We start from the raw sequence: 26,396 nt of genomic DNA, 5'->3' as shown, positions 1-26,396 counted from the left end.
CTTTTATAACGTAATCTGAGCAGCGTCGAGGTTCAGAGCATGCAGCAAGAGGTTGACGTTGCGGATGCGCACGTCCTCCTCCTGCTTCGCCCCCTTGCTCTTGGCCTCGTTTGCGGCAATGATATTCGCGAGGATCTTTTCGCGCAGCTCCTGCACCAGCACCTGCTGCTGGTTGAGGTCCGAGTGGATGGCAAAGAGCGCCATGAGGTTCCAGACCGGCTCGTCTTCCGCGTCGATGCTGAAGCGCGAGCCCTCCTTGCGCGAGGCATGGGCCAGGTATACATCCACGCCGAACGGCAGCGCCGCCTGGACGCGCGTCGAAGGGAAGAGCTGCGCAAGCTGCCCGTGCGCCGCGAGGCGGTCAAGGAGCACGCCAAAGACGTTGCTCCACTGCTCGACCTCGTCGGCGCTCGGCGTCGCCTCGCCGATCGGCACCGCGGCCGAGGCCGCCTGGCGCAGCGTCTCGGCGCGCGAGAGGAGCACAGTAAGCACCGAGACACCCGGGCGCGTCTTGGCGCAGAACACGATATCGTTGCGTTCCATCAGCAGCGCGAGCATGCCGCTCACAATGCGCAGCGGCGCCTGGTTGATGAGCGAGATCATGTTGAAAAGCACCGAGTTGCCAAACGCGTCGATGCTGCGCCCAATCTCGGCCGCGTGTGTGGCGGTGAGCGGGGCGCGGGCGTGGGGCAGCGCTTCCAGCGCCTGGTACTGCTCCCACGGCGCATAGTTCCGCACCGCGTCCAGCGACGAGAAAGACGCAATGAGCATCGTCAGCGTCGCCAGGCCCTGCTCGGGATCGAGCAGGCGCAGCGCGCGGGGCAGCAGACGCTTGCCTTTTACGTGGTTTAGCAGCGAGACGAACGGATGAGGATCCGACACGTCAAGCGGCTCGAGCACGCGCAGCTCGTCCCAGAGCTTGTCGGTGAGCTGCTTTTGCTCGCGCATCGCGTCGAGGTCAGCATCGAGCGCAGGCTCGCGGCGCAGCTGCTCGAGGCGCAGCACAATTGCATAGAGCTGCTCGAGGATCACGAGCGACTCGCGGCGCGAGAGCGATTCGCGCTTTTGCGTGCCGTGCGTGCGCAGCGACGCGTCGTCGAGCGAAGCGCCTTGGAGCGCCGCACGCATCGCGTCCTCCGCCGCGCCGGGCTTGGCGTCCGACTGCGCCTCGTGCGAGCCTTTTGCGTGGATCACCTGCAAAATCTGGCGGGGCTTGTTCGCAGACGACAGCGAGACACGGCCGAGCGTGCCTTCGAGGCCGGTGGCGCTCCCTTTGGCCTCGCGCTTCTTGCGGCTATCGACGAGGCGCTCGACCTGCTGCTGCATGCGCAGCATCGCATTTTCGTGCCGCGTAAGCTTGCGGCGGGGGCCTTTCTTGTCCTCGCTCTTGTGTTGCTCGATCGCCTCCACGGTCGACGCGTCGGGCAGGGGAATGCGGCGGCCGCCGCCACGCACGGCAAAAAAGACGTGCGCGTAAAAGTCGTCCGTGTACGGATCGGGCGTCACCAGGTGGCTGATCTGGATCCGCGTAATAAAGTCCTTGTCCGAGCCCGACATGATGCCGTTGTAGCGCGTGATCTGCGCGAGCTTGGCGGCCTTGGCACGACGCTTCTCCTCGGCGGCCTGCCACTGCTGCATACGCGACGGAGCAGTGGAAAGGAGGAGCTGGATCGCGGCCTGCTCCTCGCTCGTCGACGCGTTGCCCGGGACAAGCAGCGCAGGGAACCGCGCACCGACCTCTTCCAGCGAATCAAACTGGATCGGAGGAGGGAGCGACAGGATCGCCTGCTGCACCGCCTGGGGGCACGCCTCGAGCATCGCACGCATGCGCGCAAGGTGCGCCGCCTGGGGGTTCGGAGGCGGCACAGGCGCAGCGGGCGCCGCAGCCGGAGGCGCCGTAGGGCGGACGAGCGGCATGCCTGCCGGCGGCGCACTGGCCGCGGGCGGCGGCACCGGCGGCGTAGTAGCAGCCGCAGCAGCAGCAGCAGCAGTAGCAGCCACCGGCATGCTTGGTACCGGCGCAGGCTGCACCGGCGCGCTCGGCACCGGCGCCGGGCGTTGCGAGCGGAGCTCGGCCTCGACCTCTTCGAGCGTCAGCGGCCGTCCGGCCGGCGGCGCGGGCGGGGGAGCGCGCTGTGTGCGCAGCTCCGCCTCGACCTCGTCGAGAGTCGCCGGGCGCGGCGCCGGCGCGCGCTCGGGCTCCGGCTTGGGCACGTCGACGCTCAGCGCCGGGGTGCTCCAAAAGTCGTCGAACGATGCGGCGAACGCGGACGCATTGCGGTCGCTCTTGCCCTGTGCAGCCTGCGGCTGCCCGTGGCCAAAGTCAAAGTCCTTGCCGACGTCCTGTGCGAACGTGCCAAAGGTGTCTTCGTTCAGGTCGTCGTTCGTCTCCTGCAGCTGGTCGCCCAGTCCGTCGTACGTGTCCTGACCCCATGTGTACACCTCCACGTCTTCCTGTGCACTCGCTGCGAGCGCACGCTCGATCTTGTCATTGAGCGCCGACTCCTCGTCGGGCGCCCCCTTCCCTGGCAGGCTCGCGTCGAACCCAAAGAAGGACATGGTCGGGAGATGCTGGCTGCGGACGCAGAAACCACGTGGTGCCACGTGATAAGAAGGGACAACACAGGTCCGGGGCGGCGCAGGGACCATTCGGCGCGATGCCGGCCAAGAGTCTGCAGACGCTGGTAAAGCAGCGTACGTTGAGAGGCTAACGCAGGCTATCTTAATGCGATACAATCCGTGCAGCCCGCGTCACGATGGAAGAACCTCGTGGTCGACTCGCACACGATGCAGTACCTGTCGGCGGTGATGCGCATGTTTGATATTCTCGAGCTGAATGTGACCCAGGTCGAGAACATCGAGAAGCGGCGCGATCCCCAGCCGACGATGGAGGCCGCGTACATTCTGTGTGCGACGACGCAGAATGTCGAGCGCCTCATTAAGGAGCTCGCGCCGAGCGGCGACACCCCGCCACAGTACGCCGCGGCGCACATCTTCTTTGTCGACGCCGTGTCGGACGAGCTCGTGGAGAAGCTCACTGCGTCCAAGGCGGCGCCGCGTCTGAAGCAGCTTGTCGAGCTGTTCCTGAGCATGTGGCCGATCGAGGCACAGGCGTTTGTGCTGAAGCAGCCTACCTCGCTCTACTCGCTCTTCCAGCCGATGGAAGGGCCGTACGCGCCGAGCCACGATGAGTCGCTCGCACTTCTGCAGGACGAGCTGGACGTTGCGACGCAGACGCTAGTCAATTTGTGCATCACGCTGAACGAGAATCCACAGATCCGCTACCTCTCGTCGAGCCCCACGCCGCTGGGGCCGCTGGCGATCGGCGCACAAGAAAACACGGTCGACGGCAACGCGCCGCACGTCCCCCCGCCGAAGCGTGCCGCGCCGCCAGAAGGCAGGATCGAGGTCGGCGAGCACTTTACCAAGCAGCTCGCCTTCCGCGTGCAGGCGGCCCTCGACGAGTACACCAAAGGCGGCCAGCTGCTCGGCGAGCCGGGCCGGCCGCAGAGCGTGCTCTTTGTCACGGACCGCTCGATGGACACCTCAGCGCCGTTCCTGCACGAGTTTACCTACCAGGCGATGATCAACGACCTGCTCCCGATCGAGGAAGGTATGCGGTACAAGCACACGTATACCAACTCGGACGGGCAGCGCGAGGAGAGCATGGCCGAGCTCAACGACGAGGACGAGATCTACAAGGCGATCCGCCACCTGCACATTGCCGAGGCGATCGCCTACCTCCAGCGCGAGTTTGAGTCGCACATGGGCGAGGCCAGCCAGTTTTCGGGCGCGACGTCGATCAACGGCATGCGCGACATGCTGGCGTCGCTGCCGCACATGCAGACCACCAAGGAGAAGCTGTCGCTGCACCTGTCGCTCGCGCAGCAGTGCATGGACCGTTTCGAAAAGAGCAAGCTCGCCGAGCAGGCGATGGTCGAGCAAAATAGCGCCACCGGCGAGACGGCGCAGGGCTCGCGGCCCCGCGCACTGGTCGAAGAGATGGTGCCACTGCTTGACGACGCACAGGTCACCAACGCGGACAAGGTGCGCATCATCGCGCTCTACATTCTTTTCTGCGACGGCGTCCACGACGAGGACCGCCGCCGCCTCTTTCAGCATGCGCGCCTTGGCACGGGCGAGATGAATGCAGTAAATAATCTTGTGCACCTCGGCGCGCGCATCGTGCGCGAGTCGTCGGGCTCGGGCCTCGATGCCATCTTCCGCAAGCGGCGCAAACACCTCAAGCCGCGCTCCAACCCGACCGACTACGAGCTGAGCCGCTACCAGCCGCTGATCCGGACCATGATGGAGGACCATGCGGCAGGGCGCCTCGACCAGTCGCTCTTCCCGTACGTGCGTGACGCACCCCCGGATACGCTCGCGACGGGGTCCTTATCGCCGCGCAACGTCGCCAACTTTGGCTCGAGCGCGACCGACATGGCGACGCAGATGCTCCACTCGGCCATCAACGCCACCGGCGGCAAGGACTCGCCGCTCGCGCGCGTCGGCCGCGGCTTTGACGCGTCCTCGGGACGCACCGCAAGCGGCTCGACGTCGCTGCGCAGCGCCAAGCCGACGTGGCACCAAAAGGGGCGCGCCAACTCGGTGGCCTCGATTCCCACCGCGGGCGGCATGCTCACCCCGCGCGGCTCCGTCTCGGCGCCGCTCGCGGAGAACAGCAACCCGAACGCGCAGCGCGTGCTGATCTACGTCGCGGGCGGCATGACCTACTCGGAGATGCGCACTGCCTACCAGGTCGGCGCGCGGATGAATGCAGACGTGTACATTGGCTCCTCGCACGTCCACACACCCTCCTCGTTCATAAACGAGCTGCGCGTGATGGGCTCGTCGCGCCAGCCCGCGCCTCCCGCGCCGCACGTCGCGCAGCGCCGCGCGGCCGAGGCCGAGTCGAAGAAGAAGCCCGACCCCAAGAAGAAGCAGGCGCCGCCGAAGCCGATCTATCCCCAGACGCTCTCGGCCCAGGCACGCTACGACCTGCGCTACCAGACCGCGCCCGAGCCCGAGCCCGAGCCCGAGGCGCCGTCGTCGGGCTCGCGCAAGATCTCTGCGACGCTGCACGCGCTCAAAAAGGACACCAAAGAGGTGCCTGAGCCGCCGAGTGGGCCGCAGACCGCCAAGCCCGAACCGGTCAAGCCCAAGGTGCGGGATATGAGCAAGTTTAAGAATGCTTTTTCCTTCAAGAAGTAGCACATAGGGTATCTACGAGGCACTGGCCAAAGCCGGGTCGCGGCGCACTTGCAAAAGGTCGATGCGGCCGACGTGCGCGTCGTCGTCCGGCGCGCCAAGCGCGTCGTCGTCCTCGCCACCAGGGACCGCGAGCGCGAGGCCCTCTTCGTTCGCGAGGTGCAAGAGGCAGATGAAGCAGAACGAGGTGCTAATCTCTTCGAGCTTTTGTTTCGGATAGACCGTGTGCAGCGTGCTGAGCACGTTGCCAAAGGGCGTCGGTTCAGCGGGCGCCACGTCCATGTTCTGCCAGATGTTGTCCTTGAGGCGCTTCACGTCGATCTGCTTGGCGCGCTTCGCGTGCTCGACGTACTCGGGCCGCACGCGGCGCAGGGCGTCGCTCCGGAGGATCTCGTCGTCGCTCTCGTCGGCAAACCCATCGAGCTCGGGCGGGGCATCAAATGGCGCGGCAGGCAGTACATCCTCGTAGGGGTGCACGTCCTGGAACAGGTCCGGCACAAAGTCGTTCTCTTCGTTTGCCCACGCGTCTTCGACGTCGTCGTGGGCGGCCGCACGCTTCTGCTGAAGCAAAATCGTGGCCTTGGGCTTCAAAAAGAGGCGCAAGAGGCGCTTCGAGTTAAAGTGCTGGTCCTCGGGGAGGAGGTGCGCAGACGTATCCGCCTTGGCCGCCTTGGTCATCGAGATCGACGCGGGCGTCGCGCTCGGCGCAAAGAGCTCTTTCATTGGCTTGGCGTCCTCGGCAAAGAAGTCGATCGTCTGCGCCTCTTTGCGGCGCCGGGGGCGCTCGCTTTCGGGCGCCGCACTCTCGGCACGGCGCTCGCGCTGCGCACTCGCAAGGTTCAGGCGGCTCATCTTCCAGTGCTCGGGGCCCGCCCAGTTTTTCTTCATGCGGTTGTCAAAGTAGTCAAAGAGCACGTCGTGGCCGCCTTGCGTGCTGGGCGTAGGCGCAGACTCGTCGGTGGGGTGTGCAAACGCCACGTCAAAGTCGCGCTCGTCGTCGGCTCCGATCGCATCGGGCCCTTCGAAAAAGTCCAGTTCGGGGGGGTCGTACTGGTCGTCGGTGTCCATCGCCATATCGAGATCGGGCAGGTCCATCATCGCCTCTTGTTCCTCGAGGTCCTGGAGAAGAGGAAGCTCGGCCTCGTTGCCGTCCGAAAAGGTAAAAGAGGCAAGCGAGGGGCATAGGATGCGTGATGCAAGCACCGACTCGAGCGGCGCGCCTGCGTCGGCCGCCTGCAGGGTTGCACGCAGAGGCTCGAGGTCGAGCGGAAGCGGCGTGTCAGAAGAGGTAGGGTCAGGAGTAGTAGAGTCGACCGACATGTCGGCGCGGGAATCGGCTGGAGAGTTGGCCGAGGTATCGGCTGCAGAAGTGTCGGCTGCAGAAGTGTCGGCTGCAGAAGTGTCGGCTGCAGAAGTGTCGGCTGCAGAAGTGTCGGCTGCAGAAGTGTCGGCTGCGCTCATGCTGGCCTCGGCATGGCTCGCATCGCCGTTGGGAGTCGGTGTGCTTGCCTCGGCCTCTCCCTGCGCCTCGCCGCCTCCTTCGCCCCCTTCACCCGCATCGCCCGTGACATCCGACGCATCAAACACCACCTTCATGTTGTTGTCCACATGCAAGTGGTTCATCAGCAGTCCGCCCGCGCCGCCCTCGTCAAAGTCGGCGCTCGTCTTTTTAAAGAGAGGATCGACGGTGAACTCGAGGTCGAAGCGCTTCGCCTGCAGCTGTGCAAAGCTCTTGGCGAGTGTCGCCTCACGCGCGCGTGTGCGCTTCCGTGTCGTGCGTGCGCCCTCCTCGTCATCGCCCTCACCTTCGTCCGACGCCGCGTCGTCCTGAGCGCCTCCCTCTTTCTGCGCGAGGTTCTCGTTCTCGTCCTGCAGTCCACTCAGCAGGCGCCCCGTTTCCGCCATGACGCTATCCACGCGGCTCGTCCAGACCTTGACGCACCCGTCGAGCGTGCATGAAGCCTTTTGGAAGTTGATCGAGCCGTCGCCCGACTCGGAGCGCAGGAGCGACATGTCGTGGAAGTAGTCGATCAGCGCAAAGTTCCATGTGTTGGTCGCATTGATTTTCTGTGTGAGGCACACGACGTACGTTGTCTGTCGCCATCTTCATCCACTCCTCAAAGCTCGTGTTGTCCACCTGGAGCGCAGACACCGAGCTGGGCCCCAGCTCGGCCGCACGCTGCTGAGTCTTGGCGAGACCCTGTGATACGATGCGCCGGCCGGAAGCCAGGCGCGCGCGCTGTCCTGACGCGTCGCGCGCCGTCCCTCGCGGCCCCGCGCCACTCGGCGCGCGGAACGGCAGCATGATGGCAGACGCGGTGTTGTTTCGGCCACGTGGGCTCACGTGCTTCGCACGGACACCCGCCCAGCGCGGGGCGCAGCGGCCCTTGTGACGCCATGGCGGGGAACTCGGAGAGTGCCGTGCGCGATGTGCCCACATCTGTAGTCGATGAAGCCGAACTCCAGCGCAAGGTGGATCTGGCGATTAACGCTGCGGGACAGCGTCCGATGCTCGAGCGGCCTCTGCAGTCGCTGGCCGTCTTTCACTGGGGCCTCATGCCCTTTCTGTGTATGGCCATTTTCTTTTTGTTGTGGTAAGTTGCTCTTCTGACGCAGCTCCATTCCCCCACTATGGTTGATCGTGGTACCGTATGTGATTTGGATTCTTTTTGTGGACGATGCGTATATTGTGGGCAAGCGCCGCAAGGAGTGGCTGCGCAGGTCGCCCGTGTTCCGGTACCTGCGCGAGTACTTTCCGATCGAGCTCGTGCGCACTGCGGAGCTGAAGCCGGATCGCCCGTACCTCTTTGCGTACCATCCCCACGGCATCATTGGCTTTGGCGCCGTGACGTCGTTCGGCTCCGAAGCATGCGGCTTTTCGGCCAAGTACCCCGGCATCACGCCGCATGTGCTCACGCTCGAGTCCAACTTTCAGATGCCGCTCTACCGCGAGTACCTGATTTCGCTCGGCTTTGGTGCCGTGTCGCGCAAGGCGTGCGAGGCGATGCTGCGCAAGGGGCCCGGCAACGCGATTGTGATTGTCGTGGGCGGCGCCCAAGAGAGTCTGAACGCGCGCCCGGGCGAGCTGGACCTGACGCTGAAGCGCCGTAAAGGATTTGTGCGTGTCGCGATGCGCACTGGGTACGTTGACAAACTGACGCAGTGCCGACCTCGTGCCGGTGCTCGGCTTTGGCGAGAACGACATCTACGTCCAGGCCGACAACCACAACGGCAGCTGGCTGTACTGGCTCCAGCAAAAGGTCAAGCGTACGCTCGGCTTTACCGTGCCGATCATCATCGGCCGCGGCCTCTCGCACCGCGCGTTTGGCTGGATGCCGTACCAGCGCCCGATCCACGTCGTGGGTACGTTGCATGACTCACCCAGCCGGTGCCCCGATTCGCGTGCCGCACACCGAGACGCCGACCAGCGAGGAACTGGACGAGGCACACGGCCGATACGTGGCCGCACTGGCCCAGTACGTTGCATGACTCACACAGGCTCTACGAAGACCACAAGGACCTCTACGCCCCCCACCGCATCCGCGACCTGCGCTTTGTCGAGTAGTTTACATGTGGAGGCAGGCAATGGACGACGATGCGCCGATCGCGCTCCTGACCGTGATACGGCACGCGCAGTCGCGCGCAAATGTAGAGCGCGTCCTGCAGGGCGTGACCGACGCACCACTCTCGGCAGAGGGCGAGGCGCAGCTCGTCAAGCTCGAGGAGGCGTGGCGTCCGACCGACGCGGCGCGCAACCTGTACGACCTCCCGACGCCGCACCTCGTCGTCGCGAGCCCGATTGGCCGCGCGCGCAAGACGGCGGCTGCGGTCGTGCGCGGCCTCGGGATGGAGGTGACCGACGTAGGAGACACAACCTTTCGCTCGCCCAAGGCCGAGGTGCCGGATACCACGCGGCACACGCACCTCGTCTATGACTCGGGCCTCTCGGAGCGCAACTTTGGCGCGGCCGAGTGCACCGCCAAGGGGAAGCTCGTAAGCGACTACGAGCGCCCGCCCGCGTCGTTCATCGGACGCGCGGACTCGAACAAGTCGTTCCACGACAGGGTCAAGTCGGTGAGCTCCAAGTGGCTCGACTGGCTCGTCGCGGTCGCGCAGCGCGAGGGGCTCGCGCGCGACGTCCCTTGCACACATGATGTAGACTCGCGCGAGGCGACGCCGGACGAGTGCGCAGCCGTCGCACTCGCGTCCGAGCCACGCGCCGTCGAGGCCATCGAGGCGCACGTCTTGCCGAAAGAGGAGCTCCCTCGGGCAGCGCAGCACGGCACCGCGCCGGTAGAGGCCGACGCGCCGGCGCCCACGAAGCGCCTGCTCGCCACCGAGGCCGTGCGCGACGTGCCACACCTCGTCCTCGTCTCGCACGGCCAGTGGATCCACACGTTTTTGCGCCACGCGATCCCCGAGCTACGCGACACCTTCTATGTGAAGAGCAACAACACCGCCCTCTTTACGCTCGGCGTACACCTCAACGACGATGGCACGCCCCGCCTGTCCCTTCTTCGCCAGAACGACACAGCGCACCTCGGCGCCGCACGTCCCAAAAAAGCCAAGACAAAGCAGCGCACGACCCTCGACGCCCTGTGGCGCCCATAGCATATTTCCGCAAGCGGAATTATTCGCCCGGACACAGCCGGTCTTGTTTTCCGCGACGCGCTACGATGCGGTGGACCCTGTGGGCTCTGGTGAGCGCTTGTCTGCTGGCGAGTCAGGTGGCAGCTTATACGCGCGATGCCGATGGTGCCGAGCACTTTTCGCGCGAGGACCTCGCGGCGATGCTCCCTGAGGAGCAGCGCCGCGACCTGCGCGCCGCGCTCATTGCGGCCCGTATGCGCACCGATGCCGAGCGTGCGTTTACGCGCCGTTGGTCGCCGACCAAGACCTATGCGCCGGCCAAGGTGCCGTGCCCCGCTCTGCCTCAAGGCGACAACTTTGTAGGCTACATCCGCAACGCGTCGAACGACGCGATCGGTCCCGAGGAGCAAGACTACTTGAAGCGCCACCGCGCCGCCACGCAGGACGGCTGGAAGGCCTGGCTGAAGCAGGCCGGCCTCGACGGCAACGGCGGCATCCCGGGCGGTGTGGACCAGTACGTCTCGAACGGCAACCAGCCCAAGGTGGGTATTGCGATCAGCGGTGGTGGCTACCGTGCGATGCTGCACGGTGTCGGTGTTGTCCAGGGTCTCGACGGCCGTAACAAGACGGCGACGGACCGCAAGATCGGTGGCTTCTTCCAGCTCGTCGACTACGTCGCGGGCCTGTCGGGCGGCTCGTGGGCTACCGGCTCGATGGCGCTCAACAACTGGCCGACGACGCAGGAGCTTTTGCAGCACATCTTCGACCTCGAGTCGAACCTCGTGCTCCCTGAGGACGGCAAGACGAAGCTGTACGTCGACCTTTTCCGCGACGTCGACGACAAGAAGGACGCAGGGTACCCTACGGCGATCACCGACTTTTGGGGCCGTGCGCTGTCCTACCACCTCGTGAACCAGTCAGCCTACCCCAGCCAGGGCCAGGCGACGACGTTCTCGGACATTGTGAACGTGACGCGCTTCCAGGATGCCTCCTATCCCTTCCCGGTCGTCCTGACGATTGGCCGTGACCCGAAGGAGCTGATGGTGAACCCGAACGCGACCTACTTTGAGTTTACCCCGTACGAGTTCGGCTCGTGGCAGCCGTCGATGCAGGCCTTTATGCCGGTCGGCTACGTCGGCAGCCAGCTCAAGGGCGGCCAGATCGCGTCGGACGACAAGACGTGCGTTTCGGGCTTCGAAAACTTTGGCTTTGTGGTGGGCTCGAGCAGCACGCTCTTCAACGCGGCCTACCTCAAGATGCTCCAGTCGAACTCGACGAGCATCACGGCCGGCATCGTGAAGTCGATCCTTTCCGACCTGAACCTGGAACACAACGACATTGCGGGCGTGCCGAACCCGTTCATCAACTACCGCCCTGATACGAACGAGTTCAACACGCAGGAGTACATCGACCTCGTCGACGGTGGTGAGGCGAACCAGAACATTCCTTTGGAGCCGCTCTACCAGTCGGCGCGTGGCCTCGACATGGTCATGGCCGTCGACGGCTCGGGCGACGTGACCAACTGGCCGAACGGCACGGGCCTCGTCGAGACGCGCAAGCGCATGAACCTCACCGAGTTCAAGTCGCAGAAGTTTGTCGAGGTGCCTGATATCAACACGATTGTCAACCAGGGCCTCAACACGCGCCCGTCCTTCTTTGGCTGCAGCAACAGCTCCGATGCGAACCAGGCGCCGCTGCTCGTGTACATGCCGAGCTACCCCTACTCGTACTGGTCGAACACGTCGACCTTCCAGCTCGAGTACAACACGAGCGACGCACAGCAGTTTGTCGACAACAGTGTCGACGTCGCGACGATGAAGGGCGAGATGGCCGACTGGCCCGAGTGCCTGGCGTGCGCCTCGCTGCAGCGCGGTATGCAGCGCAGCAAGACGACCTTCCCCGACAAGTGCAAGCAGTGCTTCTCGCGCTACTGCTGGAACGGCGAGTACAACACCACCCAGCCCGGCAACTACACGCCCGCCATCGGCCTGCCCGACTTTGTGACGTCCAACGGCACGAAGCTCGTCGAGCCCAAGGTGACCGGCGCCAACGAGTCGAGCCAGGGCCTCGGTGATATCTTTGGCGAGCGCGGCCCCCCGAGCGGCGCCGCGGGCCTCGTGGCCTACACGCCGTACGCAGTCGCAACGGTGATGGCCGCGGTGGCGACGGCCCTGCTTTAGTCTATTCACGTTTTTGACGCGTATCCAAGATTTCCATAAACGCTTGCTGGGGCACCTGGACGCGGCCGAGCGACATGGCCTTGAGCCGCTTCTTGCCTTCCTTTTGCTTGTTGAGGTGCTTTAGCTTGCGCTCATAGTGACCGCCATAGAGACCAGCCGTGACGTCTTTACGGTACGCACGCACCGTCTCGCTCGCAAGCACCTTGCTGCCGACCACGGCCTGGATCTTGATCTCGAACTGCTGCCGAGGAATGGCGCTCTTGAGGCGCTGCACCCACAGGCGGCCAAAGTAGGACGCCTTGGAGCGGTGCAGCACGAGCTCCAGCGCATCCACCGGCGAACTCGCCACAAGGAACCGCAGCTTGACCAGGTCCGACTTGTGGTAGTCGCCGTCCTCGTAGTCGAACGACGCGAATCCAGAGCTGCGCGATTTGAGCTTGTCAAAGAACTGGGTCAGAAAAACAACGTACGTCGGTCACAACCTCGGCGAGCGGCAGCTGGTACTCCATATGCACTTGCGACGCGCCGCCGCTCGAAAACTCAATGTCGATCTGCTCGCCACGGTGCTCTGCACAGAGCTCCATCATCGCTCCGGTATACTCTTCGGGGCACACGAGCGAGCCGACGACGTACGGCTCCTCCATCAGCTCGACGTGCGTCTTGCGGATCGACTCGTCGGGGAATTCGACGGGGTTCGAGCAGAGCGTCTGCGTGCCGTCACGGTAGGTAATGCGGAAGGGCACCGTCGGCGTCGTCACCAGAATCTCGTGGCCGTACTCGTCCTCGAGGCGCTGGCGGAATACATCGAGGTGCAGGGTGCCCAGGAAGCCGAGGCGGTAGCCCTGGCCGAGCGCCGTCATCGACTCGCGCTGCATCGTGATCGAGCGGTCGTTGATCGCCAGGCGCTGGATCGCGTCCTCGAGCTTCAAAAAGTCCGACTTGTCCGTTGGAAAGATGCCTGCAAAGACCGTCGGCAGGGCGGGCCGGAAGCCGGGGAGCGCAGGCACCTGCTCGCCGGCACGGTAAAAGGTATCGCCGATATTCGCCTCTGCCGTGTCTTTCATGTTGGTAATCATCCAGCCGACTTGGCCCTTGCGCAGGATCAACGTCGAAATCGGCTCGGGGTTGTTCACGCCGAGGTCCAGCACCTCGTAGCGCTTGCCGGTGTGGTGCGAAGCGACCGTGTCGCCCTTTTTGACCGCGCCGTCAGTGATGCTCACCAGCGCAATCACGCCGCGGTACTTGTCGTACCAACTGTCAAACACCAGCGCGCGGAATCCTTTGAGGCCACGCTGCTCGAGCGACACGCCATCTACGCCAGGCAGCGGCGGCGTACGCTCGACCAGCGCGTGCAGCACGGCAGGCACGCCCTTGCCGGTCTTGGCACTGACCAGCAGCGGCGCATTCGCCGGGTCGCTCATGTCCATCCCGAGCATGTCGGAGAGCTGCCCGACGCACCGCTCGGGATCGGATGCAGGCAGATCGACCTTGTTCAGCACGGGAATGATGGTGACACCACACTGCTTCGCAATCTTGTACACCGAGATGGTCTGTGCCTGGATGCCCTGCGTCGCGTCCACGACGAGCAGCGCGGATTGGCACACGGATAGACTGCGGCGCACCTCATAGGCAAACTGGGTTAGCGCATAGACGTACGTCGACGTGTCCCGGCGTGTCGATCAGGTTGAGCAGGATCGGCGGCAGACGCTCCGCTTCGCGTGCGGGGTCTTTGTACACCATGCTCACTGCCTGGGACTTGACCGTGATGCCGCGCTCGCGCTCGACCTTGAGCTTGTCGAGCACTTGCTTGTTCGATCCGTCGCTCGGAATGGTATGTGTCTGCTCGAGCAGGCGGTCGGCAAGCGTCGACTTGCCATGGTCAATGTGCGCAATGATGGAAAAGGTGCGCGTCTCGAATGTATCAAACGCAATCTCCTTTTTCGGCACGCTCACCACGCAGCACGCGTGAAAGAGGCGCCGTGGCGCACTGCATGCCGCTGGCCGCGCCAGGTGGGCGCCCAGGAGCGCGATGCGCTGCACCCCACGCACGCCCGCCATGCAAGAAGCAGAGACGTGAGCCCGATTGCCCGATCTACACTATGTCTTTTGCGGACGCTTCTTGATGTCCTCGGGGTTGACCGGGTGTATGAAGACGTGCGCCTCGTTGCTCGCGCTCTGGTACCCCTTGTGCCAATCGTAACCGACTGTGTGAGAATAGGATACGTACGTGCATAGGCAAAGATCGACGCATCCGCATTAAACGCAATCGCCGTGATCGGCAGGCGGTTGGGGTTCGTCTTGAACACCTCCTTGGGGGCCATGGCAGAGCCTTTTGTCTCAAACACTGGGTCAGTAAAAGTACGTACTCTTCAAGCGCGTGCGGCTCGCCTTGCACCAGAAACTGATCGAGCCGTCGCCGCCGCCCGTCGCAAACGTGCCTTGCGAGTTGAAGACGATCGCATTGACGGGGTAGAGCAGCGTCTCGGTGCGCGGCACGTCTGGGTGGTCGGCATTCGCGCGGCGGTGGCACCGGAAAGCAAACTTCTTCATGCGGCCGTCCTTGGGGTCCGGCGGGTCGTGGAAGTAGTGCACGGCGACACGGCCCTCGGTGCCGCCGAGCGCAAAGCCGTCACCCTCTGGCAGCGCTGCGATACAGCGCGTCTGGTACTTGAGTGGGCTATCCAAGGCTGCCACCTGTTGCGCGGTGCCCGTCGCCTCGTTGCACTGGAATGCGACGATCTTGCGCTCTGCGGTGGCGACGATGATAATGAGGCCGATCGTGTCCATAGCATATACACGCTCCGGCACATCGAGCGAGGTGATGAGCGTGGGCTGCGGCTCGATCTTCCAAATCTTTACCGTCTTGTCCCACGAACCCGTGACCAGCGCGCCGCCAAACGCACGCAGCCAACGCACACACCGGATCGGCTCATTGTGCTGTGCAACGACAGCCGCCTGGTTCGTATTCAAGTCAAAGCAGCGCGCGACCTTGTCCGCACCGCCCGAGATGACCTTGTTGCCCTCTGCGTTGAAACACACGTCGAGCACCGGCCCTTCGTGTTGGTACTGCTGGTAAGGCTGCACGGGCTGCGCATTGGTCTTGTCAATGCGATAGATCCGAACATAGGTATCCCAGCTGGCGACGGCCAGCATATCCGCGGTCGGAGAGAAGGCCATCGCCGAGACCGAGTCGCTCGGTCCAGGCGTGACCTCCATGTCCTGTTCACCCGAAACGCGCGCAGCTCCGGTCCCTGTCGTGGTGGCGGGGGCGCCCGTACGCGCGCCCCATCCACCGGTACTTGGCGTCTGGAAGAAAGACAGCTTGGGCAAGGATCACGGCTCGCGCAAGCACACCGCTTCGTCCGTGCTCGGGCCCCGACGAGCGCCGCGCGTTGGGTCGACTATGCTGAGTCAGCATGCCACGCGCCTCCACTTGGACGGCTGTCATATAGTCACGTGAATAATACAGTTTTGCGCAGGGCCAAGACGAAGGATTGCCCCTCGGCGCCTCCGCACCTCCGTCCTCAAGCCTTTGGATCAAGGTGGGTAGACGACGGCGAGCGCACCGCTGCGCCGACAGACGAGCTTGGTACTGACCGCGCGTGTGTGATACACATTTGTATATACAGATGAAGGTCGAGATTGACTCGTTCAGCAACAAGAAGATCTACCCGTACGTACTTTTGCGACGTCGCGAGTCGCGAGATTCGGCGACGGCGCGCGTGTCACAAGAGCAGGGCTAACTGTAACAGGGGTCGTGGCCGTCTCTACGTCCGTGGTGACAGCAAGGTAAGTGCTAACGATGCGCAGGACAGCGTGCAGTGGCGTCCGTGGACTAGGCCAAGAGGGTCAAGATGCAGGACGGCTTTTGTGCTGGGCAATGATGAGGAAGCGGGCGACGGTCATGACAGGCTGCTTTGGGGCTATGATGCTGCGGGTTTGCCTTGTTTAGGACGTCGTAGCCGTGGTGCATACCATCAAGGTGTCTGCGCCCCGGCCCAAGACGAAGGAAGGGCCATGACCATGGCTTGACCTCGATATCCTCTGTCCTTGTCACGCTATCTCTGTCTCTTTGACACCTTACGACCTACTCTACCTATCGCATCGACGCTCACGCTGCCCTGCCCTTTTCTGAGCCGTGCTAACCCCGCAGGTGTTCCGCTTCGGCACTCACAAGTCGGAGTCGCTCTTCCACCAGCGCAAGAACCCCCGTAAGATCGCCTGGACTGTGCTGTACCGCCGCATGCACAAGAAGGGTGTCTCGGAGGACGCTTCGAAGCGCCGCACTCGCCGCACCGTGAAGCACCAGCGTGGTGTTGTCGGTGCGTCGATCGACGCCATCAACGCCCGCCGCAACCAGAAGCCCGAGGTGCGTGCCGCCACCCGCAAGGAGGACCTCGCCAAGAGCAAGGAGGACAAGAAGACTCGCAAGGCCGAGCGCAAGGCCAACCGTGCCTCGGTCGCCTCGACCGGTCCCCAGATCTCCCGCCAGCAGGCCAAGGGCGGTGCCGCGCGGGGTGGTATGAAGGCTTAAAAAGCTACTTTGTAGCACAGGGTGCAGTCCCTCTTGTAGTATGCCCCTTGATGAGTCTAGTCGTGCCGAAATCGCGACGTGAATTCACTCCGTACTTTGGGATTTTCGGCCGAATAGAATTAGTGCGCCAGTCCGCGCCCGTCCGCGCCCCACCTCTTTTCCGGGTGACTGCCGTGGTATGGCTGAAGGAAAAGGGGCCGTCGGCACGGCGCCGGCCAGCACGCCTGATGCCAAGGGGCCGTCGAGCATCGATGCAGAGCTGCAGCATTCAGAATTTGGACACTGTTCGAATGATGCGTACCGCTGGCGGTCCGAGTACGACGAGGGCGACCTCGAAGTCTCAGAAGAGGACAGCCCGAGCTACATCACGGTGCTGTCGACGTACATGTCGTACATCATTATCATCCTTCTGGGCCATATCCGTGATTATTTGGGAAAGCGCTTCTATAAGAACGCGTTTGTTAACCTCGTCGAACGCGACGGATTCGCCCCACTCAATTCGGATTTCGACAGCTTCTACACGCGCCGCCTCAAGACACGTATCGACAATTGCTTCGAGCGCCCTGTGACGGGCGTGTGTGGTCGCACGGTGCTTACGCTCGACCGCGAGAGCAAGGACTACTGCCGCACCTTCCAAATGACCGGCGGCAAGACGCGTGCGTTGAATGTCAGCGCGTACAACTACCTCGGCTTTGCACAGTCGCGCGGCCAGTGCGCGGACAATGTGCAGCTTGGCCTCGACATGTACGGCATCACGAGCGGTGGCACGCGTCTCGGCGCCGGATACCTCGACCTCCAGCAGCAGACCGAGAAGATGGTCGCCTGCTTCCTGAACCAGGAGGACGCACTGGTCGTCAGCATGGGTTACGCCACGAACTCGACCACCATCCCGGCGATTTCGGGCCCCGGCACGCTGATCATCTCGGACGAGCTCAACCATACCTCGTTGCGTGCGGGTGTGCGTATGAGCGGTGCAAGCATCCGCACCTTTAAGCACGCCGACATGAATAACCTCGAGGAGTTGCTGCGGGAGAGTATCAGTCAGGGCCAGCCGCGCACGCACCGCCCCTGGAAAAAGATTGTGCTCCTGATCGAAGGCCTCTACTCGATGGAGGGCACCATTGTCGACCTGCCCGCTGTCTTGGAGCTGAAGAAGCGCTACAAGTTTTACTTGTACGTCGACGAGGCGCACTCGATCGGCGCGCTTGGCCCCCAGGGCGGCGGCGTGTGCCAGTACTTTGGCGTGGACCCCGACCTGATCGACATCCACATGGGCACCTTTACCAAGTCCTTTGGCGCTGTCGGCGGCTACATTGCGGGCAAGAAGGGCCTGATTGACCGCATCCGCATGTCGAACCACTCGAACGTCTACGCAGAGACCATGGCGCCGCCCGTCATGGTCCAGATCATATCGACGCTCGCGACGCTGATGCGCGTCGGCCTCAGCAAGGAGGGCCGCGCGCTGATCCCGCCGTGGATGCGCTTCTCGGAGGACTTTATGACGGGTGTCGAGGGCCAGCACCGCCTCGAGCGTCTCGCATTCAACGCACGCTACCTCAACCACGGCCTGCGCAAGCTCGGCTTCATCATTTGGGGCAGCCGCGACTCGCCCGTGGTGCCGCTGCTCATTTTCCAGCCGGGCAAGATGACCGCTTTTTCGGACATGATGCTGCACCGCGACTGGGCTCTGCCGCCCTCCAGGCGCTGGGAGACGAAGGACAAGGAGTGGAACAGTGCCTCGCTCACCTACGCCAACATCGAGGTGGAAAAGTCGTCGGACGAGACGACGCCGCCGCGCCGGCCCCCGATCGTGGTCGTGGTCGTGGCCTACCCCGCCACTCCGCTCATTTCGTCGCGTGTACGCTTCTGTGTTAGCTCTGCGCACACCAAGGAAGACATTGACGATGTCCTGCAGGCCTGCGACGAGATCGGCGACGTCCTCTGCCTCAAATACGCCAACGGTGGACCGGGCGGCCGCTGGTCGCTGGACAAAATCAAGTCACACGCCGTCGAGCTGGTGCAGTGGAACGGAAAAGAACCTTTGCCAGAGCCTGCATAGACTATAGACTGGCACCTACTACTCCGACGAGGCCCTGGGCGCGCTCCGTGAGCGAGCCAAACGCCAGGCGCACGAGGCCGCGCAAGACTGGGTGAGCAGTGAGACGTACATTGCCAGCTCTTGGCCGTATTCCGGATGGGGTAGTCGACCACCGGCGGGATCGACGTCTGGACCAGGCCAAAGGCCACGTCCTCCGTGCGCGCTTTGGGGCGCGTGAGGCCGAGCAGCCCTTCGGGGCCCGCAAAGCGGCCGTAGCCCGAGTCTTTGCAGCCGCCAAACGGCAGGCCCTGGTTCAGGTAGGAAATGCCAAAGTCGTTGATGTTGACCATGCCGCACTCGAGCTGCGATGCAACGTCGAGGCACAGCCCGCGCTCAGGGCCAAAGACGGACGAGCCGAGGCCGAACGGCGTGCCGTTCGCGATGCGCACCGCTTCGTCGACCGTGTCGTAGACCATGATCAAAAAGACCGGCGCAAAGAGCTCCTCGTTGGCAATCTTCATGTCCGGCGTGACGTTCGTCAGGAGCGTCGGCGCAAAGTAGTGGCCAAGCGGCCAGCGGGGGTGCGCAAGGCGGCGGCCGCCGTGCACGAGCGTCGCGCCGTGCGCGACTGCGTCCTGAATCAGCGCCTCGAGCTGCCCGAAGCGCGCATCGCTGATCATTGCGCCGCAGTCCACCGCGTCCTCGCGCTCGGACGCGAGGCCGAAGCGCGTCTCGTCGAGCGTGCTGCCGCAGCGCAGCGCGGCGATGCGGTCGCTCACGACGCCTACGAGCTCGTCGGCCATCGACCGCGGCACGATGAAGCGCTCGATCCCGATGCAGTTTTGGCCCATCGCCTGGAAACATGCACGGAGGAACATTGACGCAAAGAACGCGAGGTTCGTTCCGGGGAGGATCACCGCGGGGTCCTTCCCGCCGAGCTCAAGCGTCGTCGCGGTGAGCTGCGGCGCAGCAGCGAGCGCGACTTTGCGGCCGACCAGGTCGCTGCCGATAAACGTAATGTGCGCGAGGCGCGCGTCGCGCGTGAGCGACTCGGCGTGCTCGGGCGCACATACGACGACCTGCACGAGGTCCTCGGGGAAGCCGCACGCCGCAAGGCAGCGGCGCACCGCGGCGAGGATGTGCCGCGAGGTCCACGCGACGTGCTCCGAGCACTTGATCACGATCGCGTTGCCAGCAAACAGCGCCGAGATCACCGGGCCCAGCATGTTGTGCACCGGGTAGTTCCACGAGACGCATGCGGCGACCACGCCGAGCGGCTCGTGCACCACCGTGCACCGCTTGTGCGCCAGCAGAAGATTGCCGCTGCGCTGCTCCGGACGCAGCACACGCTCGCCGTTGGCGATCGTCCATTGGAGCTTGGCACACGTCGTGAGCAGCTCGCCAAAGGCCGCATCGATCGCCGTCTTGCCGGTGTCGCGGCAGGCGATGCGCGCGATCATCTCCATGTCGCGCAGGACCCATGCATGGATCGTGCGCAGGAGCTGGCGGCGCTCCTCCCACGACGACGCGCGCCATGTGCGCTGCGCCGCCGCGGCCTGCGTGACCTTGGCATAGATCGTTTCTGGGGTATCCGAAGGAAACTGATCGAGGACGTAGCCGGTGGCCGGGTCGTAGCAAAACACCTGGCCGTGGGCGACGGGCGGCGGCGCCGGATCCGCACGCAGCGTGCCCTTCCAGCCCGGCTGCGCCGCCTCGGGGTAAACACGTTCGATCTCCTTGGCCGGAAGCCGCTTTGCGCGGCAGAACACATAGGCTGCGAGCGCCACGGCGAGCGCCGTGGCCAGGACGCCCCACGCTCCTTCGTAGTGCATCGTGTGGAGGATCGAAATTGGGCGCTTTTCCACGTGCCGACGATGGACCCTCGCGAGACAGCGCGGGCAACCTTTGAGGTGCAGAACGAGGTGGTGACGCTGGATGCCGAGACGCGTGCGATCTATGCATACGATGCCGAGGCGTACCAGAAACTGCTGCGCGATGCCCCGTGGCGCGACGATGTGCACTACTTCCAAAAAGTCCGCATCTCGGTCGTGGCGCTGATGAAGATGGTCCTCCATGCGCGCCTCGGCGGCGCGCTCGAGGTGATGGGCCTGATGCAAGGGACGGTGTGCCCCGATACGCGCACCTTCTATATTCTGGATGCATTCGCGCTGCCGGTGCACGGCACCGAGACGCGTGTGAATGCCCAAAACGAGGCGTACGAATACATGATCCAGTACCTCGACCAGTGCAGCGACGTGCGCCGCCCCCAGCAGGCTGTGGGATGGTACCACTCGCACCCCGGCTACCGCTGCTGGCTCTCTGGCATCGACGTCGAGACACAGCAGACGAACCAGCGCCAGGACCCGTTCGTGGCCGTGGTGGTACGTGCGCATACTCACCCAGATCGATCCGCACCACACCATGACGGCCGGCCAGGTGGACATCGGTGCCTTTCGCACCTTCCCGGCGGACTACCATGCGGAAGGGCGGTCGACGCAGCAGGCCGTACTTCCGTCGCACAAGACGGAGGAGTACGGCGCGCATGCCGATCGGTACTATAGCCTGGCGGTCGAGCTCTTTACGACGTCGGCCATGCGCCCCCTCTTCCACCTGTTGTGGAACGAGTACTGGGCGCATACGCTATGTACTTCGCCGTCGCTGTTGCAGCGCACGCTGAGCATCCACCACACCAACGACCTGGTGAACCAGCTGCGCGAGGCGACGGCGCAGCTTGGCGGCGGCGGCCTCGTGCCCGGAGGCGCCTCGTTTACGCAGGCCGCGCGCGCCGCCTCGCGCTCGCACGACGCGGAACCCGCGCAGGACCTCGCAAACGAGCTCGAGCGGCGTGCGGCGGAGCAGCCGCTTGCGCGCATCGCCGACGAAGCGTACGTTGTCATGCTGACCCAGCAACCAGCAAGCATCGCAGGCGCGCCACGAAGCGCTGCGCGAGTCGCTCAAGACGGCTCTATTCGCGCCTACCTCGGTCTCTTAGATGATTACCAAAACAGGTATAAATGTACGGGGCAACAGGTATGAGAGAGTCGTAGCGCTGCGAGCAGCTGCTGATCATGACGCATAGACCGAGAGTGGCGCCAGTACCGCGCTCTCCGAGTCGAGCGACGAGCTGTCTAGCGCCGAGCCCAGCGGCAGCACCGCCGGGCGGGGGTGGCCGTGGCGCGCGTAGAGATCCACGCGGAGCATTTCGAGCGCGTGCGACTCGCCGCGGTCGTCGGTCCACTGGCCCACGGCAAGGTCCTCTTCGGTGATGACCGCGTTCGGGAACGTGTTCCGCGCCCACTCCAGCACGTACGCACTCGCGCGCATAAACTTCTTGCTGCTGTACTTCTTGTGGAAGTGGGGGTGCGCAGGGGGGCGGAGGCAGTAGTCGAGCATGATCTCGGCCGTGCCCAGCAGCTCGCTCTCGGCGTAGGTCGAGTAGTGGACCAGCGTCGGGGTCCATTCGCCGCGCTCCAGCACCTCGCGCGCAAGCCACACGGAAGCGGCCGCCACCAGCGACGGGGGATGGTCGAGGAGGCGGTGGTCGACGAGCGAGACCTCCATAAAGTACTTGGCCACCGTGCGGGTCTGGATATCATAGTTGTCCGCCTTGGAGATGCGGCGCAAAAAGTTCATCGGCGACGCGTAGCTCAGGTCAAAGTTGAGCACCTTGAGCATGTAGCGCTCCGCGCGCAGAATCTCCTCGTCGGTGTACGCGCCATCGGCCAGGTACAAAAAGTTTTGGATCGAGGGGCAGAGCACTTCTTCGTACTTGGCCGCGATAAACAGCGCCGTGACGCCCACCAGCTGGAGCTTTCCGAGGGAGATGGTGCGCAGGCTGAGGAAGCGGTCGACCACATTCAGCGCCAGGAAGAGCGTCTCGGGGAGCAGGCGGAACTTGGCGTGCGTCTCGATGAGCCAGTCAACCAGCTGGCCGCGCCGCTCCCAGTCCAGGTCGCGCTGCATGCTCATATAGTCGCCGTTCGGCATACACTTCATCTCGATCTTGCGCATGTACGCAAAAATCTCTTCCACGTACTCGGCGACCATCAGCGGGTCGTCAATGTCATCCTTGTCGAGGTCCTCCCAGCCCTCGTCCTTGGCACGGGGCGGGGCCTCGACGACCTTGGCGCGCTTCGTTTCGCGCACCTCGGCACGCTCTGCCGGCGCATGGGTATTCACATTCTCTTTGTCGCTCGAGTCGCGCGGGGCGTCATCGATCACCATCGCCTCCGGCGCATCGTTCTTTGTGCGGAGCGCACGGCGCGTCGCCGTCGTTGTGGGGCGCGCAGGGAGCTGCGTGCCGGCGGGGCGCGTCGGCAGGCCGCTGGTGCCGGCACGGGTGCGCGACGCGAGCTTGGCATCCTTCTCCTCGGCGCCTTTCTCGCCGTGCTTTCCTAGGACGCCGGCCGTGCGCGTACGGCTCGCGTTCGTCAGATCGCCTAGCGCGGCACGCTTCCGGGGGTTATACACACCCGAGGTGCTGGTGGTGGTGCCCGGCTCGGCTGCGCTGGTAGACGGCACCTTGCTCTTACCGAGCACGTCCTTGGCAGCGCCTGCGCTGCCGGCTGTGCGCATCGGACGATAGGCATGCGCATTCTCGTCTGTTTTCGTAGTGGCACTACGCGTGCGAGTCGCGCCGCGGCGTACAGGCTGTTGTTAGCATGTTTACTTTGGGAAAAACGTACCAAGTTGGAGGACATGGCCCTCTCGACACAGCCCAAACTTTAGCAAAGTGCTCTCAAGAGCTCGCCGACGAGCTTAGAGGGACGAGGGACACGAGTGGGACGATGCCGTAACAAGGAAAACACCTCTCAAGGCAAAACTGGTCCTATGCGCGCCTTCACGCGGATAGCTGATCGGCCTGCCGCGGTTCAGCACGTCGGATGGCACGCAGAACAACACTTAGATACTACGCGAATCCGCTGCAGCCAGCCCTCACTGCGACTGGCCACAGTCCACATGTCTTACGCAGCCACGGCCCCGCCGGCCAACCAAGGCAGCTGCATTCTCGGCCGACACTGCCGAACTTCTAAAGGACGGACTGATGGGGATGCGTCGGGCGAAATTTCCCGAGCACAGCGCGCTCAGTGGTAAATGCACAATGCAGGCCGCCGCCCAGCGCAGGAAATCGCCCGCTGGCGCTGCCAAGCTCCTCACATTACACACCCCTGGCGTGCGCGCGTGCCTAATATTCACCGCATGGTGTCATGCATTAGGGCACGTCACAGGGGAGCCAGGGTCGATCCGCCATGTCCGCGTACTCGGCCTTCTGGTAGAAACAATGAAGATCAGCGAGATACGGTTCTTATCCACGGGTGTTTGGGCTACGGTGCTATTTTGGCCCGCGCACGCGGGGCCGGAAAAATGGTCAACTCAATCTCGCCCGTGCTCTGGACCATACCGATTCGTAATAGTTCCGTGTAGTTTCCAAGGGCCGGTCCCGTTTTCGGAGGAGGCGTTACCTCGCCCTCGTGCTGCGCCCGAGCACTCCCACCTGCTCGACGCGTCCCGACGCGTCCCACCTTTTTGATCACGTGGATTTCAGTGGAGGCTGCCCCTGCGTAGCATGAGCGAGGCATCGGCGTCGCGTGCAGGCGCGCCTGCGAGGCGCGGCCGCCCGCCGCTGTCCTCGTATCCGACCGCGGATGGGATCAGCAGGGAATCTCCACGCGCGCGGCCGTCCCAGGGGGGGCCGCCGCGTAAGCGGGGTAGGCCGCCCAAATCGGCAGCCCCACCCGAGGATGGCCACGCTTTTGTGTTTGAGGCGATGCGCCCTACCACCCCGACATCGTTTGTGGAGCTGCAAGAGTCGGTACAAGACACGCCAAAACGTGCCGAGAGTGCGGCACCCGTGCCGACGGCGGATAAGGCGCCGCCGGCACTCGTGTTCCAGTGCGCACGGTGCTTGACCGTGGTCGGCGACTCGTTTTCCTGGATCACGGCGCAGCGCCAGCTCTCGATGATCGTGCTACGCGAGGCGGCCGAGAAAGTGGCCGTCGTGGGGCCGGTGATCACCTCGAGCGAGCCGGGCCAGGGACTGGGGAGCACGTACTCGGTCCTGCAATGCACGCACTGCACGCAGCACCTGGGGCGCCAGTACCACGAGACGCCACGCGCGCTCGACGAGCTGCGCAGCGCATTTTCATTCCATGTGGACGCGATCATTGTGTACGTCGCCAATCTGACCTAGCTACCAACTGGGCTCGACTTCTGCCACGGGCCATCCTTCGAGCATACCCAAAGAGATCCAGCACACACCGGACGAGCACGGCAAGGAGCCGGAAGCAAAGCCAGAGGCGCCACGGGAAAGCGCGTCGGACAACGCTTCCGAGATGGACAAAATCCGGACCCTGCTCATGGTGCTGGGCGAGCGTCTAATGCGTGTCGAGCAGCACTTGCATCTAAGTCCTACTTCCAACACCGAGGATACGTCACGATGGAACGTCTAATACTATTGCTCCGCCACGTATTTCGCATACAGCTGGTCGACGTATTCCGTATCAGTCTGTTATACCAGTTAGCACCCACACAGGCATGTATACGTACGTAAAGAAGCGTCACCATCGTTTGCACAAACTCCATACGCGACAAGTGCTTGGTCTGTGCCGCGACCCGCTCCGGCGCCTTGCCTGAGGAGAGGAACGAAAGGAGATTGGTCGTGTGCTCTTTCGACGTCGGCTGCGCCGCTTCGAGAGGCGCTTTCGGCTGCACAGGCTCGGCGGGCTGCACAGGCTCGGCAGCCTTGGGCTCGGGCTCTGTCGGCTCTGGCGCAGTCTCGGCCTCCGGCTCAGCCTCCGCAGCAGGCTCCGCCTCGGGCTCAACAGTAGCAACAGGATCGGGCTCGGCGCGCTCGACAGGCGCTCCCGCCGCCTCCTTTTCAGGCTCCGTGGGCTTCGGAGCCTCACTGGCTCCTCCAAGGCTGGCGCCAGCGAAAAGCGCGTCGAGACTAATCGACTTTGCGCCTGGCGCTGGTGCCTGCTCCGGCCCTGGAGCCGGCTCGCCTTTTTCTTGTGCCTCGGCCTTCTTGCCGACCTCTGTGTCCTGCACGTCGTCCTGTTTGTCCAGCGCTTCGACGTCGTCGGTCGCAGCGTTCGCCACCACATGCGGCGACTCGGCAGGCGTATTGTATGCATTTTCGTCGCTCTCGTACGTCGCGTTACTCGGCACGTGTGCATCGTCTTTTTGGAGCTCGCTCCATCCCTCGGCAGGAGCCGCGTCGTGGAAGAGTGCATTGAGGATCGATGCGCCGTTCCGGTCGGATTCGGAGTGCACATGCTCCGTCGCGGCGCCATCTGCAGGTGCTGCGTCCTTGGCGCTCGCGCCAAAGAGCGCGTCCATATCGATTGACTTGGCCTCTGTCTTGACCTCCTGTACGGCCGGCGGCGGCGGATACGGCGACTGCTGGAGCTTTTGGATCATCTCACCGAGCTGCGACAGCTGCGATGGCTCAAAGATCCAGATGCCGTAGATATCCTCCTCGTCAACCTCGGCACCTTCCTGGTCCGAGTGCCGCGGCCGGTAAATGATGAATTCATTGCTGAGTTCAATGTCATCGTCGGGCGTCACGCCCACCGAGAAATTTTCCGGGTCATTACGGTTCAGAATCTGGAGGGAGTAGTACGGCGCTTCCGTGCTGCAGGTAAGTTGCGACGCGCTGCCTACCGCTGGTAGAGGAAGAGTGGACCTTCGGTGCCCGTTTTCGTCTGCGTTAGGAAAGCGACGTACCCATTCCTTGTCATAACTATACAATACGGCAAAGGATGCAATGCCAATGATCTGCGCAAAGTGCGGATCAAAGCGCCGCAGCACGCGCGTATTCAGCTCGAGCCGCGCGTTGAGATCCATG

At 63.8% G+C, this 26,396-nt stretch overlaps 15 protein-coding genes across 15 annotated transcripts; 8 read left to right on the top strand and 7 right to left on the bottom strand.

Moving 5' to 3' along the window:
- Nucleotides 1–3: 3 nt before the first annotated feature.
- On the bottom strand, nt 4–2,559 carry PAT1 (DNA topoisomerase 2-associated protein pat1; the record flags this gene model as incomplete). Its single annotated transcript, XM_060264893.1, has 1 exon — nt 4–2,559. The coding sequence occupies one exon, from the start codon at nt 2,557–2,559 to the stop codon at nt 4–6; it is 2,556 nt and encodes an 851-aa protein (XP_060120876.1).
- Nucleotides 2,560–2,657: 98 nt separating this feature from the next.
- sec1 (syntaxin binding protein 1) lies at nt 2,658–5,211 on the top strand (the record flags this gene model as incomplete). The annotated part of the gene is made up of 2 exons (XM_060264892.1): nt 2,658–2,694; nt 2,717–5,211. The coding sequence occupies 2 exons, from the start codon at nt 2,658–2,660 to the stop codon at nt 5,209–5,211; spliced, it is 2,532 nt and encodes an 843-aa protein (XP_060120875.1).
- A 12-nt stretch (nt 5,212–5,223) lies between these two features.
- Nucleotides 5,224–7,513, bottom strand: MJAP1_000925 (uncharacterized protein; the record flags this gene model as incomplete). Its single annotated transcript, XM_060264891.1, has 2 exons — nt 5,224–7,275; nt 7,298–7,513. 2 exons carry the CDS (start codon nt 7,511–7,513, stop codon nt 5,224–5,226), a joined length of 2,268 nt encoding a protein of 755 aa, XP_060120874.1.
- Nucleotides 7,514–7,605: 92 nt separating this feature from the next.
- Nucleotides 7,606–8,773, top strand: DGA1 (2-acylglycerol O-acyltransferase; the record flags this gene model as incomplete). The annotated part of the gene is made up of 5 exons (XM_060264890.1): nt 7,606–7,802; nt 7,825–8,349; nt 8,372–8,571; nt 8,594–8,684; nt 8,707–8,773. The coding sequence occupies 5 exons, from the start codon at nt 7,606–7,608 to the stop codon at nt 8,771–8,773; spliced, it is 1,080 nt and encodes a 359-aa protein (XP_060120873.1).
- Nucleotides 8,774–8,793: 20 nt separating this feature from the next.
- Nucleotides 8,794–9,819, top strand: MJAP1_000923 (uncharacterized protein; the record flags this gene model as incomplete). The annotated part of the gene is made up of 1 exon (XM_060264889.1): nt 8,794–9,819. One exon carries the CDS (start codon nt 8,794–8,796, stop codon nt 9,817–9,819), a length of 1,026 nt encoding a protein of 341 aa, XP_060120872.1.
- Nucleotides 9,820–9,884: 65 nt separating this feature from the next.
- Nucleotides 9,885–11,978, top strand: MJAP1_000922 (lysophospholipase; the record flags this gene model as incomplete). The annotated part of the gene is made up of 1 exon (XM_060264888.1): nt 9,885–11,978. One exon carries the CDS (start codon nt 9,885–9,887, stop codon nt 11,976–11,978), a length of 2,094 nt encoding a protein of 697 aa, XP_060120871.1.
- A 1-nt stretch (nt 11,979) lies between these two features.
- On the bottom strand, nt 11,980–14,036 carry GUF1 (Translation factor guf1 mitochondrial; the record flags this gene model as incomplete). Its single annotated transcript, XM_060264887.1, has 3 exons — nt 11,980–12,426; nt 12,449–13,612; nt 13,635–14,036. 3 exons carry the CDS (start codon nt 14,034–14,036, stop codon nt 11,980–11,982), a joined length of 2,013 nt encoding a protein of 670 aa, XP_060120870.1.
- A 39-nt stretch (nt 14,037–14,075) lies between these two features.
- GLE2 (RNA export factor gle2) lies at nt 14,076–15,194 on the bottom strand (the record flags this gene model as incomplete). Its single annotated transcript, XM_060264886.1, has 3 exons — nt 14,076–14,182; nt 14,206–14,322; nt 14,345–15,194. 3 exons carry the CDS (start codon nt 15,192–15,194, stop codon nt 14,076–14,078), a joined length of 1,074 nt encoding a protein of 357 aa, XP_060120869.1.
- A 413-nt stretch (nt 15,195–15,607) lies between these two features.
- Nucleotides 15,608–16,512, top strand: RPL24 (60S ribosomal protein L24; the record flags this gene model as incomplete). The annotated part of the gene is made up of 3 exons (XM_060264885.1): nt 15,608–15,651; nt 15,731–15,767; nt 16,132–16,512. The coding sequence occupies 3 exons, from the start codon at nt 15,608–15,610 to the stop codon at nt 16,510–16,512; spliced, it is 462 nt and encodes a 153-aa protein (XP_060120868.1).
- A 178-nt stretch (nt 16,513–16,690) lies between these two features.
- Nucleotides 16,691–18,571, top strand: LCB2 (serine C-palmitoyltransferase; the record flags this gene model as incomplete). Its single annotated transcript, XM_060264884.1, has 1 exon — nt 16,691–18,571. One exon carries the CDS (start codon nt 16,691–16,693, stop codon nt 18,569–18,571), a length of 1,881 nt encoding a protein of 626 aa, XP_060120867.1.
- Nucleotide 18,572: 1 nt separating this feature from the next.
- On the bottom strand, nt 18,573–20,382 carry MSC7 (Meiotic Sister-Chromatid recombination aldehyde dehydrogenase; the record flags this gene model as incomplete). Its single annotated transcript, XM_060264883.1, has 2 exons — nt 18,573–18,658; nt 18,681–20,382. 2 exons carry the CDS (start codon nt 20,380–20,382, stop codon nt 18,573–18,575), a joined length of 1,788 nt encoding a protein of 595 aa, XP_060120866.1.
- A 42-nt stretch (nt 20,383–20,424) lies between these two features.
- On the top strand, nt 20,425–21,542 carry RRI1 (COP9 signalosome catalytic subunit rri1; the record flags this gene model as incomplete). The annotated part of the gene is made up of 3 exons (XM_060264882.1): nt 20,425–20,931; nt 20,954–21,435; nt 21,458–21,542. The coding sequence occupies 3 exons, from the start codon at nt 20,425–20,427 to the stop codon at nt 21,540–21,542; spliced, it is 1,074 nt and encodes a 357-aa protein (XP_060120865.1).
- Nucleotides 21,543–21,616: 74 nt separating this feature from the next.
- CLB2 (G2/mitotic-specific cyclin) lies at nt 21,617–23,125 on the bottom strand (the record flags this gene model as incomplete). Its single annotated transcript, XM_060264881.1, has 1 exon — nt 21,617–23,125. One exon carries the CDS (start codon nt 23,123–23,125, stop codon nt 21,617–21,619), a length of 1,509 nt encoding a protein of 502 aa, XP_060120864.1.
- A 1,192-nt stretch (nt 23,126–24,317) lies between these two features.
- Nucleotides 24,318–24,999, top strand: MJAP1_000914 (uncharacterized protein; the record flags this gene model as incomplete). The annotated part of the gene is made up of 2 exons (XM_060264880.1): nt 24,318–24,718; nt 24,741–24,999. The coding sequence occupies 2 exons, from the start codon at nt 24,318–24,320 to the stop codon at nt 24,997–24,999; spliced, it is 660 nt and encodes a 219-aa protein (XP_060120863.1).
- Nucleotides 25,000–25,001: 2 nt separating this feature from the next.
- MJAP1_000913 (uncharacterized protein) lies at nt 25,002–26,395 on the bottom strand (the record flags this gene model as incomplete). Its single annotated transcript, XM_060264879.1, has 4 exons — nt 25,002–25,055; nt 25,097–26,183; nt 26,213–26,253; nt 26,276–26,395. The coding sequence occupies 4 exons, from the start codon at nt 26,393–26,395 to the stop codon at nt 25,002–25,004; spliced, it is 1,302 nt and encodes a 433-aa protein (XP_060120862.1).
- Between the last annotated feature and the right edge of the window lies 1 nt (nt 26,396).

Source organism: Malassezia japonica, chromosome 1 (genome assembly GCF_029542785.1).
Source record: "Malassezia japonica chromosome 1, complete sequence".
Classification (NCBI taxonomy): Eukaryota; Fungi; Basidiomycota; class Malasseziomycetes; order Malasseziales; family Malasseziaceae; genus Malassezia; species Malassezia japonica.
The sequence above is the reverse complement of the archived record's forward strand: the minus strand, read 5'-3'. Positions and strand labels throughout refer to the sequence as shown.